This window comes from Drosophila miranda (genome assembly GCF_003369915.1).
Source record: "Drosophila miranda strain MSH22 chromosome Y unlocalized genomic scaffold, D.miranda_PacBio2.1 Contig_Y2_pilon, whole genome shotgun sequence".
Lineage (NCBI taxonomy): Eukaryota > Metazoa > Arthropoda > Insecta > Diptera > Drosophilidae > Drosophila > Drosophila miranda.
In genome coordinates this window covers 8,512,034-8,528,009 of record NW_022881614.1, presented here as the reverse complement: position 1 = coordinate 8,528,009, position 15,976 = coordinate 8,512,034, and the positions used below count along the sequence as shown (strand labels likewise).

The 15,976-nt window shown below is 35.6% G+C and overlaps 3 protein-coding genes across 4 annotated transcripts; all 3 read right to left on the bottom strand.

Moving 5' to 3' along the window:
- Positions 1–4,047: 4,047 nt before the first annotated feature.
- On the bottom strand, positions 4,048–9,765 carry LOC117192703. Of its 2 annotated transcripts, XM_033397439.1 has the most exons (5): positions 9,493–9,765; positions 9,255–9,435; positions 8,943–9,201; positions 8,694–8,887; positions 4,048–4,272 (listed from the first exon to the last, which is right to left on the bottom strand). In XM_033397439.1, coding segments are annotated over exons 1-5 (804 nt in total). In that variant the 5' UTR covers positions 9,495–9,765; the 3' UTR covers positions 4,048–4,104. The 2 variants fall into 2 exon arrangements, with proteins under 2 accessions (XP_033253330.1, XP_033253331.1); XM_033397440.1 differs by lacking the exon at positions 4,048–4,272 and having other exon boundaries at positions 8,245–8,887.
- On the bottom strand, positions 4,262–5,250 carry LOC117192705. The gene is made up of 4 exons (XM_033397442.1): positions 4,960–5,250; positions 4,722–4,902; positions 4,410–4,668; positions 4,262–4,354 (listed from the first exon to the last, which is right to left on the bottom strand). Coding segments are annotated over exons 1-4 (465 nt in total). The 5' UTR covers positions 4,962–5,250; the 3' UTR covers positions 4,262–4,331.
- Positions 9,766–12,927: 3,162 nt separating the features above from the next.
- LOC117193516 lies at positions 12,928–14,370 on the bottom strand. Its single transcript, XM_033398261.1, has 4 exons — positions 14,084–14,370; positions 13,846–14,026; positions 13,534–13,792; positions 12,928–13,476 (listed from the first exon to the last, which is right to left on the bottom strand). Coding segments are annotated over exons 1-4 (804 nt in total). The 5' UTR covers positions 14,086–14,370; the 3' UTR covers positions 12,928–13,114.
- Between the last annotated feature and the right edge of the window lie 1,606 nt (positions 14,371–15,976).

Below are 15,976 nucleotides of genomic sequence, written 5' to 3'. Positions count from 1 at the left end.
TAGCTGACTCTTTGTCCAGAATCAAGGAAATAAACTCCATCACGACACAACATAGTAACCAAAGTTCCTCCGAAAGGTTAATTCATAGTATGGAAATACCAATAAATGCTTTTAAAAACCAAATCTTTATAATTCCAGGAAACGAAAATAATTACAAATTTAGTATACCATTTCCAACATTTCATCGACATGAAATTACACAAAACACATTCACAAATATTAAAACAATACCTTAACCCCTCCGTTATTAATGGAATTCAAACAACCGAACATATTATGGGACAAATGCAAAAAATATACCCATCAAATTTCTTCCAATACAAAGTTAGATTCACACAAAGTAGAGTAGAAGATCTAAGTAACGAAAGCCAACAAGAAGAAGAGATCTTAAAAGATCACAACAGGGCCCACAGGAATGCCGTAGAAAATCAAAAACAACTCATCGAAAAATTCTATTTTTCAAAAATGAAACAGAAAATTTCCACTATAGTAAAGCAGTGTCAGATTTGTAAGGAAGTAAAATACGACAGACACCCCACTAATCCCGAAATCGTGGAAACACCAATACCACAATATCCAGGTCACACTATTCACATTGATATTTATTCCACAGAAAGAAATTTAGTTTTGACAGCAATAGACAAATTTTCCAAATTAGCCCAAGGAAGAATCATCAAATCCAAATCCATCGAAGATATAAAACCATCCCTGCATGATATTCTGTTTTATTTCGGCGTACCAAAAAATGTAGTAATTGACAATGAAAAATCCTTAAAATCAGCTTCCATACCGTTTATGATGAAAGACCAATTGGGAATTCAGATATTTACAGCTCCACCCTACAAAAGCTCAGTAAATGGACAGGTAGAAAGATTCCATTCAACCCTCTCAGAAATAATGCGGTGTTTAAAAAGTAAAGGAATCTATAGCACATTTCAAGAATTACTGAATCAGGCCATTTACGAGTACAATTTCTCGATACACTCAGTAACCAACAGAAAACCGTTAGAAGTATTCTTTGGTAGAAACGTAACAACAAATCCTGACCAATACGAAATAAGCCGACAAAATAATATTGACAAACTTAAAAACAAACAGGACTCGGATTTGAAAAATCACAACAAGAAAAAAAAACCGATAATACTATACTCACCAGGTCAAGAAATATTCGTAAAAATAAACACACGGTTAGGATCAAAATTGTCTCCAAGATTTAAAAAAGAAATAGTAAAAGAAGACAATAACACTACAATTAAAACTGTGTCAGGAAAAATTGTTCACAAAAGTAACATAAAAAGTTAATAACTGTCCGATATTCATAGGTCCATGTCCATGTCCGTATTAAAATGACTAAAGGTTATATTATATGAAATAACTACACCCAAAACTAAAAGATTTATCCGATTGCGGGTTCCATCCGATTATAGCACCACGAATCGGAAAATACAATTTTTTTACGATATTCTTCATTCTCTTCCAGATTGATAACATCATTACTCCTCCTACAATTAGTAGCTGGATCTATCGAAATAACCAACTATACCGATAGCCATGTTTTAACCATTCATACTAAAACAGGCAAACTAACCTCAGAACATACAAAACTAATTCATGTTATAGATTTAACACTAATAAAACAAACTCTAGACCAAACTCTTTGGTACATAGAAAAAGACCTAAAAAATAATGAATTTTATAATACCTTGGACCATGAAATAAACCAAACTTGCCTTATATTAAATACACTTACACCCACTCGACACAGTAGATCTATAGATATGATCGGCACGGCATGGAAATATATAGCCGGAAGTCCCGATCATGATGACCTAAATATGATCCAAAATAATCTTAATGAAATAATTTCAAATTATAATAAGCAAATAGTAATAAATACACAATTTGAGAAACGAATAAACAAACTCACAGAAATAAACAATAGACTCTTGAATACAATAAAAAAAGACAATTCATTCAGCAACGAAATAGCCATTAGTCTACAAATTCAAACCCGACTTATAAAAGAAGAACTAATCAATGTAAAATATGCAATTCAATGGGCAAAAATAAATATAGTAAACACATTCCTTTTTAACGAAAACGAAATAGAGACAATTAAAGAAAACTTTAAGGAAATACTAACCCCACTCAATTCAATAGAAGAAATGCTTGAGTTTGCAGACGTCTCAATTTTATATAATAAAAACACATTACTCTATATTATTAAGATCCCTAAGTTAGAAAAAGAAACCTATAAAGATATCATTATTCGACCGGTCGTCCGAAAAAACCTCATTGTTAATTTACCTTTCCAAGAAATATTTATTAATGAATTGAACACTTACGGAATTAGTAAACCATGTAAAGACTACAATAACGTAAAAATTTGCAAAACAAATAATGTAATCAACTTAAACCACGATAACTGTATTAGTAGATTATTGATAGGGAAAGATTCCTCGTGTAACTACAGCAATACAGAACACATCGAACCTATAGAAGAAATAGATTCCGACTCACTCCTCCTAAATAACTTCAACGGAACAATAAAATGGCAAAACGGCTATGAAAAACTAAGGGGCACGTACATACTAAAGTACTGGAACGATACAATAAACATTAGCGAAAAGAAATTTACAAGCATTCACAAAACTATAACCAAACCACAAACTCCAATCGTACAAGTAGGCCCATTGCAAGAAAAACCCATAAAAATACTTTCTCTCAAAGCACTCGATGAACTTCACATCAACAATACGAAACACTTAAACTTCCTTCAAACTCACTCCTCAATAAATAGTATGACTCTTATTACGCTATTTATAACTGCAATAATACTGATCATAATATCACATGTGTGTCGAAAACCACAAAAAGTGATACTCAACATTCCTCCAGAAATACCAGACATCAAAATCAAAACCGATACAAAGATACCAACAAACACAAACCAAAATCTTGAATTTAATAACATACCATATTTCTAAAAATTCATTTGAGGACAAATGAAATAAGAGGGGAAGAGTTAACACCCTAAGAGTTCAATACTCTTATTTCCAATTAAAACAGAAAAAAGTATAAAAATTCTTGCCCAATAGTTTATTACCCAATTGTAATAACAATGCGCAAGAATTCTGTCACAATTTACACAAAAAGTAAAAACCATTTCCTGCCTAAAACAAGAACCGAAACATTGTATTTCTGGAAGTGCTTATGCGCTCCACTTCAAGTCAGCACTTCACGAGAAACCATCGCCCCCACCCCGCCTTCGACGTCGCGACTGCGATAATGTCGACAATGCATTTCTGATGACTCCGCTGTTCTTCACCCCCAACATCGACCAGCAACATTGACTTCCTATTGCCGGTCAATAACTGCAACTCCGCTGTCGCCACTGACGCCGCCGCCTACAATAATTCTGAAGACCCCAACAATTCGGCCTCTGCCGAAGTTCCTCTGCCGCGTTCATCGATAGGTTTCTTTAAGAATTATAATTCTAGATTTAAGCAGTCACATTCTGATATTCAATAAAAGCACTTCGCTAATGTGAACAGAATCAAAATAATCTTTTATTTTGTCCTTCGAATAAGGATAAAATTAACTTATATGAACTTTATTTCATTTTGCAAGCCTAACTAGCAATACTATAAAAGCAGCTTATTTAAGAATTGTATAGTTCATAGTCATTAATGCATAATTTTCCCATTCATATGCTCATCAATAATTGTATTCGTGAGCCTCTGACCCGGAAACCGTTGAACGAAAGACCCAGAAACGATATTGGGATTAAAAAACAGTACACCACACAATTTTGACAAGAAAATTCAATTCAAAAGGTTCCCGCCAAAACCAACTGCGTGTCTGTTGAGTATAAAAATATTTGCCAAAGCAAACAAATTGTTTATTTTATCGTTTGTCCAATCGACGTTTCACATCTCTCAAAAATGCCCATGGTTCCCCATTATGCGCCTAGTTTACATTAATTATAATAATCTTAAATGTTTGAAAAAGTGGACAGATCTTTCTTTCCTGGTCAAACATTAGGTCTTGAGGGACACTTTCAATATTTTCTTTAGCAAACCATAATTAAAATAGTGGAACTAGTTAGTCGGTTGTTTCGATTTTGAGAACAAATTTCTCCATTATAGCATTAAGACGCTTGCGCTCCTTGAGCTGTTGCTGCATTAGGTCTGAGATCTGTGTGCCTAGAGCCAAAAGCGCGTCCGTATTGGCTTCTGTGCGCTGGGCGTTCAAGCGAGTTTGTCTATTCATGTCCTAGTGCTAGTGCACTCCAATTTCACGCCCATATGTCTGTCATTGATCCGGCTGGATCAGTCATCTTCTTCCTCATCATCTTTACATAAAAAAAAATAGTATACATTTTTTGCGGCTTGATATTTTTGTCTTACCGTCATCTGTGGCTGTGACCTCGTCGTGGTCGGTCTTGATGTCCTGCAGTTGCAAACGGTTGGAAATTTCAGGACGTGCCTTTGGACGAGATTCGACTACTCTGTCGGGCTTATCATACAAGTCACAGATCACGGCCACTGCATCCTCTAGAGCAGGGAGTGTATCCTGATACAGCGAGCCTTTGCCGCAGGCATTTGAATCTTCCAGCCTGTTATTGTTAATCTTTTTACGAATGCAGCTTTTCCAGTCTTTCCATACCTATCAAGAGCCAAGTGAGATGACGGAACATAGCGCAATTGCTCGGCACTTACTCTTTTCCACTCACAAACTTCTTTGACAGGCGGACCCACGCTATTTAACTCCTTTGAAAGCCGCTTCCAGGCGGCTTCAGCTGCCAGCTTATCACCCTTGAGGTAGTTTTTGGCTATCATTGGGTGTCTCTCCATAAATGCGATGAATATGGCATCTTGCTGCGCAGTTCTGTGTTTGCCCCTGTATACAATGAGGTGGTAAGTATAAATTTTTACGAACATTTTCAACATTATTTACATGTTCCGTGGTTTTTTGTTTGACTGATTGGTCAGTTTGGCCTTTGGATTCGTTGTCACAAATCTGTGTTTATTAGTTTATTATCTATTAGCAGCAGTTGGACCCACTTTTACGCCCACTATTTCCACCACGCCAAGCAGCACAGCCTGCAGCGCACGGGGAGAGGACAATCCGGCGTTCACTTCAGCAGTAGCAGGGACTTGAATCTCTCCAGATTTACATAAATCGGATCTATTAATTTATTTATTTACGAAATATTTATTTACCTTATCAGTGTTACCGTGAACTTATCGATCAAATATACGGTCGGACTCTTAGAAATATACCAAAATACACCGTCTCATTTTAAAAATATACCGTAAATATACTGACGAATTCAAGTTCTATTTTATATATTCCTCGTAATATTCGAATATTACCAGCTATATAGAACATTTAGCCGTGCCCACATAATTTTAGCTCATTGATGAATACATTTTCTACACAATTGGTTAGTTTTTAGTCCTTGCTTTTATTGTATTTTGACTAAAACAAGGTTTAAACAAAATAGTTCAACAAAAAAAACAGTCGCAATGTTGCTAGTATTTGAAGACATGATACGTGTATAGGCCTTTGTGCACCCTATTTCGTTAATTTTATATGTAGATCAACCGCAATTTATTAAGACCTTTTCTCAAATTGATATGTTTTTGACTTATTCATGTGTATTATTAGTATCTTGTATATATTTATCTCGATCCTGATACCTACTGAGCCTTGGAAGACAAACATATTCACAAATCTATAACATCCAATTTCCCCCAGGTTATGTGTGCATGGAATTAGCAACATGTTTGTGTATGGAATGAGACTCATTATTGCAAAAGCGAAACTGCGGCGAATCGGGTGTTGCCTATATTTCAAGCTATATAGATGCCCACTTAGCTTTATCCCATAGATAAATACATTTTTTACAAGATTGCTTCTTTTAATTACCTTAATGTATTTTATTATGACTAAAATACAGTTTTCAAGGAAATGGTGCCGCAACAGTGTGTATGGAATAGGACTCATTGTTGCTAAAACGAACTGTGGCGAACTCAAAAACGATTCAAAAAAAACGACCAGTTCTTTGTTCCGTTGAATAATACTATCTATACAGAACATTTAGCCATGCCCACTCAATTTTGTACGATTGATGAATCAATTCTATACATGATTGGCCTATTCGAAATACTTGCTTTTATTGGATTTCTATATAGCATTGAAAATTAAATTAATAGATTGATGAAATTGACAAAAATACCATGGGAGCGCGGCGAAAACCAGTATTTCTACAGTATGACCCTCAGAACAGCACCGAAATATACCGCCTCATTTTAAAAATATACCGTAAATAAACTGACGAATTCAAGTTCTATTTTACATATTCCTCGTTTTTGATATTCCGACGAATATTACTAGCTATATAGAACATTTAGCCAGGCCCACATAATTTTATACGCTTTATCAATCAATTTTTTACTTAACTGGCTTATTCTTAATACTTGGTTTTAGCGAAATAAGTCAAACAAAAAACAAGTAGCGAAATAGGTCTATCAAAACAAACGAAAAAGGAAATTGCTCAATTTTGATATCCCTTGAATAATGCTGACTAACTAAATCTCTCAGCAATGCCCACATAGTTTTATCCTGTTGATGAATAAATTTTCTACAAGATTGGATAGTTTTTAATCCTTGCTTTTATTGTATTTATTGTAAAAAAAGGTTAAAACGAAAAAGTTCACCAAAAAAAAGAGTCGCTATATTGCGTGTAAGCCGTAGTATAGGCCTTTGTACACACTATTTTGTTAATTTTATATGAAAGTATAAATATTGATTTGAAGATAAAACGTAACTAATAAAGACCTTTTCTCAAATTTACATTTTTTTTGACATATTCATGTATATGATGAGTGTTTTGTATATATATCTCGATCCTGATACCTATTCTTGTAGGGACCAAGAAGACAATAAGCTTTAAAATATCGTTGAAATATTGAAAATAATATTAAATAATATTGAATAATATTAAAATATATTGAAAATAAATTGTTTTTGCCTGGGATGACAAACATATTAACAATTCTAGAACATCCATTTCCCCAGGGTATCCAAAATGTTGCATGAGTCTGGCCCATACAAATTGAATGTTGGGACACTGTTGAGCTGAAAAAGGACATTGTGGCGAGGAAAAATCCCATCAGAGGAAATCCCAAAAACATCCCACCAAACTTAAGCGCCAAATAGAAATTGGTTTTTGGTTTTCTCGTATCTTTAAAATTGTGGATGCCACAGATTTTCGTCCTTTGTGGGGGCGGAAGTGGGCGGGGCGAAGTTTTGAAATATTTTTGTAGCAGTGACATATCACAGAAGTCTGGATACAAAACATCGTTGCTCTAGCTCTTATAGTCTTTGAGCACTAGGCGCTGAAGGGGACGGACAGACGGACAGACGGACGGACGGACAGACAGACATGGCTCAATCGACTCAGCTATTGATGCTGATCAAGAATATATATACTTTATGGGGTCGGAAACGATTCCTTCTGGACGTTACACACTTCCCCTTTTACCACAAATCTAATATACCCCAATACTCATTTTGAGTATCGGGTATAAAAATGAAATCCGCGCCAGCTGGCTTGCTCAGAAATATACCGAAATACACTTCACAGTTTCAAAAAATACCAATAATATACCAAACTCCATCATACTCCTCGTTCCCCCTTCCATGGAAAAATAATTGTATCCGATTGATGAATCTACTCTCAACAAGATTGGTTAATTCTAAGGACACCTTTTATTTTATTGCTTATAAAATTAAAATTTGTACATTGCTGCATTGGACAAGAGGGTGACTCCAAAGCGCGTCTTGAAAAATACTGGAAAATTCTACAAAAAGCATACAAATTTGCAAGGTGTGTGAGCTAGACATGGTGTTTAAAATAAATTATAGAATTAAATATATTTAAAAATAGTAAAATCGTGACATATAGAGGCTCATATTTATGTTAATGCGCTTAAATTATATATGTGCAACTATATATATATGAACTTTATTTCATTTTGCAAGCCTAACTAGCAATACTATAAAAGCAGCTTATTTAAGAATTGTATAGTTCATAGTCATTAATGCATAATTTCCCATTCATATGCTCATCAATAATTGTATTCGTGAGCCTCTGACCCGGAAACCGTTGAACGAAAGACCCAGAAACGATATTGGGATTTAAAAATAGTACACTACACAATTTTGACAAGAAAATTCAATTCAAAAGGTTCCCGCCAAAACCAACTGCGTGTCTGTTGAGTATCAAAATATTTTCCAAAGCAGACAAATTGTTTATTTTATCGTTTGGCCAATCGACGTTTCACATCTCTCAAAAATGCCCATGGTTCCCCATTATGCGCCTAGTTTACATTAATTATAATAATCTTAAATGTTTGAAAAAGTGGACAGATCTTTCTTTCCTGGTCAAACATTGGGTCTTGAGGGACACTTTCAATATTTTCTTTAGCAAACCATAATTAAAATAGTGAAACTAGTTAGTCGGTTGTTTCGATTTTGAGAACAAATTTCTCCATTATAGCATTAAGACGCTTGCGCTCCTTGAGCTGTTGCTGCATTAGGTCTGAGATCTGTGTGCCTAGAGCCAAAAGCGCGTCCGTATTGGCTTCTGTGCGCTGGGCGTTCAAGCGAGTTTGTCTATTCATGTCCCGCAGCTCCTTTGCAATGTCCATTAGCATCGGCACCGTGCTCTCGTGTTCAATTTCTAATTCATTTACATAATTTTGAACCAGCTTGCGCTTTTTGGCAGATGGAGTTTGCGAAGTGCTAGTGCGCTTCAATTTCACGCCCATATGTCTGTCATTGATCCGGCTGGAGCAGTCATCTTCTTCCTCATCATCTTTACATAAAAAAAAATAGTATACATTTTTTGCGGCTTGATATTTTTGTCTTACCGTCATCTGTGGCTGTGACCTCGTCGTGGTCGGTCTTGATGTCCTGCAGTTGCAAACGGTTGGAAATTTCAGGACGTGCCTTTGGACGAGATTCGACTACTCTGTCGGGCTTATCATACAAGTCACAGATCACGGCCACTGCATCCTCTAGAGCAGGGAGTGTATCCTGATACAGCGAGCCTTTGCCGCAGGCATTTGAATCTTCCAGCCTGTTATTGTTAATCTTTTTACGAATGCAGCTTTTCCAGTCTTTCCATACCTATCAAGAGCCAAGTGAGATGACGGAACATAGCGCAATTGCTCGGCACTTACTCTTTTCCACTCACAAACTTCTTTGACAGGCGGACCCACGCTATTTAACTCCTTTGAAAGCCGCTTCCAGGCGGCTTCAGCTGCCAGCTTATCACCCTTGAGGTAGTTTTTGGCTATCATTGGGTGTCTCTCCATAAATGCGATGAATATGGCATCTTGCTGCGCAGTTCTGTGTTTGCCCCTGTATACAATGAGGTGGTAAGTATAAATTTTTACGAACATTTTCAATATTATTTACATGTTCCGTGGTTTTTTGTTTGACTGATTGGTCAGTTTGGCCTTTGGATTCGTTGTCACAAATCTGTGTTTTTGTATCTATTAGCAGGAGTTGGACCCACTTTTACGCCCACTATTTCCACCACGCCAAGCAGCACAGCCTGCAGCGCACGGGGAGAGGACAATCCGGCGTTCACTTCAGCAGTAGCAGGGACTTGAATCTCTCCAGATTTACATAAATCGGATCTATTAATTTATTTATTTACGAAATATTTATTTACCTTATCAGTGTTACCGTGAACCTATCGATCAAATATACGGTCGGACTCTTAGAAATATACCAAAATACACCGTCTCATTTTAAAAATATACCGTAAATATACTGACGAATTCAAGTTCTATTTTATATATTCCTCGTTTTTGATATTCCGTCGAATATTACCAGCTATATAGAACATTTAGCCGTGCCCACATAATTTTAGCTCATTGATGAATACATTTTCTACACAATTGGTTAGTTTTTAGTCCTTGCTTTTATTGTATTTTGACTAAAACAAGGTTTAAACAAAATAGTTCAACAAAAAAAACAGTCGCAATGTTGCTAGTATTTGAAGACATGATACGTGTATAGGCCGTTGTGCACCCTATTTCGTTAATTTTATATGTAGATCAACCGCAATTTATTAAGACCTTTTCTCAAATTGATATGTTTTTGACTTATTCATGTGTATTATTAGTATCTTGTATATATTTATCTCGATCCTGATACCTACTGAGCCTTGGAAGACAAACATATTCACAAATCTATAACATCCAACTTCCCCCAGGTTATGTGTGCATGGAATTAGCAACATGTTTGTGTATGGAATGAGACTCATTATTGCAAAAGCGAAACTGCGGCGAATCGGGTGTTGCCTATATTTCAAGCTATATAGATGCCCACTTAGCTTTATCCCATAGATAAATACATTTTTTACAAGATTGCTTCTTTTAATTACATTAATGTATTTTATTTTGACTAAAATACAGTTTTCAAGGAAATGGTTCCGCAACAGTGTGTATGGAATAGGACTCATTGTTGCTAAAGCGAACTGTGGCGAACTCAAAATCGATTCAAAAAAACGACCAGTTCTTTGTTTCGTTGAATAATACTATCTATACAGAACATTTAGCCATGCCCACTCAATTTTGTACGATTGATGAATCAATTCTATACATGATTGGCCTATTCGAAATACTTGCTTTTATTGGATTTCTATATAGCATTGAAAATTAAATTAATAGATTGATGAAATTGACAAAAATACCATGGGAGCGCGGCGAAAACCAGTATTTCTACAGTATGACCCTCAGAACAGCACCGAAATATACCGCCTCATTTTAAAAATATACCGTAAATAAACTGACGAATTCAAGTTCTATTTTACATATTCCTCGTTTTTGATATTCCGACAAATATTACTAGCTATATAGAACATTTAGCCAGGCCCACATAATTTTATACGCTTTATCAATCAATTTTTTACTTAACTGGCTTATTCTTAATACTTGCTTTTATTGGATTTTGCGTAAAAACAGGTTTTAGCGAAATAAGTCAAACAAAAAACAAGTAGCGAAATAGGTCTATCAAAACAAACGAAAAAGGAAATTGCTCAATTTTGATATCCCTTGAATAATGCTGACTAACTAAATCTCTCAGCAATGCCCACATAGTTTTATCCTGTTGATGAATAAATTTTCTACAAGATTGGATAGTTTTTAATCCTGGCTTTTATTGTATTTATTGTAAAAAAAGGTTAAAACGAAAAAGTTCACCAAAAAAAAGAGTCGCTATATTGCGTGTAAGCCGTAGTATAGGCCTTTGTACACACTATTTTGTTAATTTTATATGAAAGTATAAATATTGATATGAAGATAAAACGTAACTAATAAAGACCTTTTCTCAAATTTACATTTTTTTAGACATATTCATGTATATGATGAGTGTTTTGTATATATATCTCGATCCTGATACCTATTCTTGTAGGGACCAAGAAGACAATAAGCTTTAAAATATCGTTGAAATATTGAAAATAATATTAAATAATATTGAATAATATTAAAATATATTGAAAATAAATTTTTTTTGCCTGGGATGACAAACATATTAACAATTCTAGAACATCCATTTCCCCAGGGTATCCAAAATGTTGCATGAGTCTGGCTCATACAAATTGAATGTTGGGACACTGTTGAGCTGAAAAAGGACATTGTGGCGAGGAAAAATCCCATCAGAGGAAATCCCAAAAAAATCCCACCAAACTTAAGCGCCAAATAGAAATTGGTTTTTGGTTTTCTCGTATCTTTAAAATTGTGGATGCCACAGATTTACGTCCTTTGTGGGGGCGGTAGCGGGCGGGGCGAAGTTTTGAAATATTTTTGTAGCAGTGACATATCACAGAAGTCTGGATACAAAACATCGTTGCTCTAGCTCTTATAGTCTTTGAGAACTAGGCGCTGAAGGGGACGGACAGACGGACAGACGGACAGACAGACATGGCTCAATCGACTCGGCTATTGATGCTGATCAAGAATATATATACTTTATGGGGTCGGAAACGATTCCTTCTGGACGTTACACACATCCACTTTTACCACAAATCTAATATACCCCAATACTCATTTTGAGTATCGGGTATAAAAATGAAATCCGCGCCAGCTGGCTTGCTCAGAAATATACCGAAATACACTTCACAGTTTCAAAAAATACCAATAATATACCAAACTCCATCATACTCCTCGTTTTCTATATTCGGTTCAATATTACTAGCTAGCTGGGACCCCCTTCCTTGGAAAAATAATTGTATCCGATTGATGAATCTACTCTCAACAAGATTGGTTAATTCTAAGGACACCTTTTATTTTATTGCTTATAAAATTAAAATTTGTACATTGCTGCATTGGACAAGAGGGTGACTCCAAAGCGCGTCTTGAAAAATACTGGAAAATACTACAAAAAGCATACAAATTTGCAAGGTGTGTGAGATAGACATGGTGTTTAAAATAAATTATAGAATTAAATATATTTAAAAATAGTAAAATCGTGACATATAGAGGCTCATATTTATGTTAATGCGCTTAAATTATATATGTGCAACTATATATATATGAACTTTATTTCATTTTGCAAGCCTAACTAGCAATACTATAAAAGCAGCTTATTTAAGAATTGTATAGTTCATAGTCATTAATGCATAATTTTCCCATTCATATGCTCATCAATAATTGTATTCGTGAGCCTCTGACCCGGAAACCGTTGAACGAAAGACCCAGAAACGATATTGGGATTAAAAAACAGTACACTACACAATTTTGACAAGAAAATTCAATTCAAAAGGTTCCCGCCAAAACCAACTGCGTGTCTGTTGAGTATCAAAATATTTTCCAAAGCAGACAAATTGTTTATTTTATCGTTTGGCCAATCGACGTTTCACATCTCTCAAAAATGCCCATGGTTCCCCATTATGCGCCTAGTTTACATTAATTATAATAATCTTAAATGTTTGAAAAAGTGGACAGATCTTTCTTTCCTGGTCAAACATTGGGTCTTGAGGGACACTTTCAATATTTTCTTTAGCAAACCATAATTAAAATAGTGAAACTAGTTAGTCGGTTGTTTCGATTTTGAGAACAAATTTCTCCATTATAGCATTAAGACGCTTGCGCTCCTTGAGCTGTTGCTGCATTAGGTCTGAGATCTGTGTGCCTAGAGCCAAAAGCGCGTCCGTATTGGCTTCTGTGCGCTGGGCGTTCAAGCGAGTTTGTCTATTCATGTCCCGCAGCTCCTTTGCAATGTCCATTAGCATCGGCACCGTGCTCTCGTTTTCAATTTCTAATTCATTTACATCATTTTGAACCAGCTTGCGCTTTTTGGCAGATGGAGTTTGCGAAGTGCTAGTGCGCTCCAATTTCACGCCCATATGTCTGTCATTGATCCGGCTGGAGCAGTCATCTTCTTCCTCATCATCTTTACATAAAAAAAAATAGTACATACATTTTTTGCGGCTTGATATTTTTGTCTTACCGTCATCTGTGGCTGTGACCTCGTCGTGGTCGGTCTTGATGTCCTGCAGTTGCAAACGGTTGGAAATTTCAGGACGTGCCTTTGGACGAGATTCGACTACTCTGTCGGGCTTATCATACAAGTCACAGATCACGGCCACTGCATCCTCTAGAGCAGGGAGTGTATCCTGATACAGCGAGCCTTTGCCGCAGGCATTTGAATCTTCCAGCCTGTTATTGTTAATCTTTTTACGAATGCAGCTTTTCCAGTCTTTCCATACCTATCAAGAGCCAAGTGAGATGACGGAACATAGCGCAATTGCTCGGCACTTACTCTTTTCCACTCACAAACTTCTTTGACAGGCGGACCCACGCTATTTAACTCCTTTGAAAGCCGCTTCCAGGCGGCTTCAGCTGCCAGCTTATCACCCTTGAGGTAGTTTTTGGCTATCATTGGGTGTCTCTCCATAAATGCGATGAATATGGCATCTTGCTGCGCAGTTCTGTGTTTGCCCCTGTATACAATGAGGTGGTAAGTATAAATTTTTACGAACATTTTCAACATTATTTACATGTTCCGTGGTTTTTTGTTTGACTGATTGGTCAGTTTGGCCTTTGGATTCGTTCTCACAAATCTGTGTTTTTGTATCTATTAGCAGGAGTTGGACCCACTTTTACGCCCACTATCTCCACCACGCCAAGCAGCACAGCCTGCAGCGCACGGGAAGAGGACAATCCGGCGTTCACTTCAGCAGTAGCAGGGACTTGAATCTCTCCAGATTTACATAAATCGGATCTATTAATTTATTTATTTACGAAATATTTATTTACCTTATCAGTGTTACCGTGAACTTATCGATCAAATATACGGTCGGACTCTTAGAAATATACCAAAATACACCGTCTCATTTTAAAAATATACCGTAAATATACTGACGAATTCAAGTTCTATTTTATATATTCCTCGTTTTTGATATTCCGTCGAATATTACCAGCTATATAGAACATTTAGCCGTGCCCACATAATTTTAGCTCATTGATGAATACATTTTCTACACAATTGGTTAGTTTTTAGTTCTTGCTTTTATTGTATTTTGACTAAAACAAGGTTTAAACAAAATAGTTCAACAAAAAAAACAGTCGCAATGTTGCTAGTATTTGAAGACATGATACGTGTATAGGCCGTTGTGCACCCTATTTCGTTAATTTTATATGTAGATCAACCGCAATTTATTAAGACCTTTTCTCAAATTGATATGTTTTTGACTTATTCATGTGTATTATTAGTATCTTGTATATATTTATCTCGATCCTGATACCTACTGAGCCTTGGAAGACAAACATATTCACAAATCTATAACATCCAATTTCCCCCAGGTTATGTGTGCATGGAATTAGCAACATGTTTGTGTATGGAATGAGACTCATTATTGCAAAAGCGAAACTGCGGCGAATCGGGTATTGCCTATATTTCAAGCTATATAGATGCCCACTTAGCTTTATCCCATAGATAAATACATTTTTTACAAGATTGCTTCTTTTAATTACCTTAATGTATTTTATTTTGACTAAAATACGGTTTTCAAGGAAATGTTGCCGCAACAGTGTGTATGGAATAGGACTCATTGTTGCTAAAGCGAACTGTGGCGAACTCAAATTCGATTCAAAAACCGACCAGTTCTTTGTTCCGTTGAATAATACTATCTATATAGAACATTTAGCCATGCCCACTCAATTTTGTACGATTGATGAATCAATTCTATACATGATTGGCCTATTCGAAATACTTGCTTTTATTGGATTTCTATATAGCATTGAAAATTAAATTAATAGATTGATGAAATTGACAAAAATACCATGGGAGCGCGGCGAAAACCAGTATTTCTACAGTATGACCCTCAGAACAGCACCGAAATATACCGCCTCATTTTAAAAATATACCGTAAATAAACTGACGAATTCAAGTTATATTTTACATATTCCTCGTTTTTGATATTCCGACGAATATTACTAGCTATATAGAACATTTAGCCAGGCCCACATAATTTTATACGCTTTATCAATCAATTTTTTACTTAACTGGCTTATTCTTAATACTTGCTTTTATTGGATTTTGCGTAAAAAGAGGTTTTAGCGAAATAAGTCAAACAAAAAACAAGTAGCGAAATAGGTCTATCAAAACAAACGAAAAAGGAAATTGCTCAATTTTGATATCCCTTGAATAATGCTGACTAACTAAATCTCTCAGCAATGCCCACATAGTTTTATCCTGTTGATGAATAAATTTTCTACAAGATTGGATAGTTTTTAATCCTTGCTTTTATTGTATTTATTGTAAAAAAAGGTTAAAACGAAAAAGTTCACCAAAAAAAGGAGTCGCTATATTGCGTGTAAGCCGTAGTATAGGTCTTTGTACACACTATTTTGTTAATTTTAGATGAAAGTATAAATATTGATATGAAGAT

Excerpts from the sequence above, each read along its gene's own strand:
- LOC117192705 (XM_033397442.1), bottom strand. Across the intron at positions 4,669-4,721 it reads AAGTTTGTGAGTGGAAAAGA|GTATGGAAAGACTGGAAAAG; the intron begins GTAAGTGCCGAG and ends GGCTCTTGATAG. Across the intron at positions 4,355-4,409 it reads GGTCACAGCCACAGATGACG|ATGATGAGGAAGAAGATGAC; the intron begins GTAAGACAAAAA and ends TTTTATGTAAAG.
- LOC117192703 (XM_033397439.1), bottom strand. Across the intron at positions 9,202-9,254 it reads AAGTTTGTGAGTGGAAAAGA|GTATGGAAAGACTGGAAAAG; the intron begins GTAAGTGCCGAG and ends GGCTCTTGATAG. Across the intron at positions 4,273-8,693 it reads TTGCAAAGGAGCTGCGGGAC|ATGAATAGACAAACTCGCTT; the intron begins ATGAATAGACAA and ends TAGCACTAGGAC.
- LOC117193516 (XM_033398261.1), bottom strand. Across the intron at positions 13,793-13,845 it reads AAGTTTGTGAGTGGAAAAGA|GTATGGAAAGACTGGAAAAG; the intron begins GTAAGTGCCGAG and ends GGCTCTTGATAG. Across the intron at positions 13,477-13,533 it reads GGTCACAGCCACAGATGACG|ATGATGAGGAAGAAGATGAC; the intron begins GTAAGACAAAAA and ends TTTTATGTAAAG.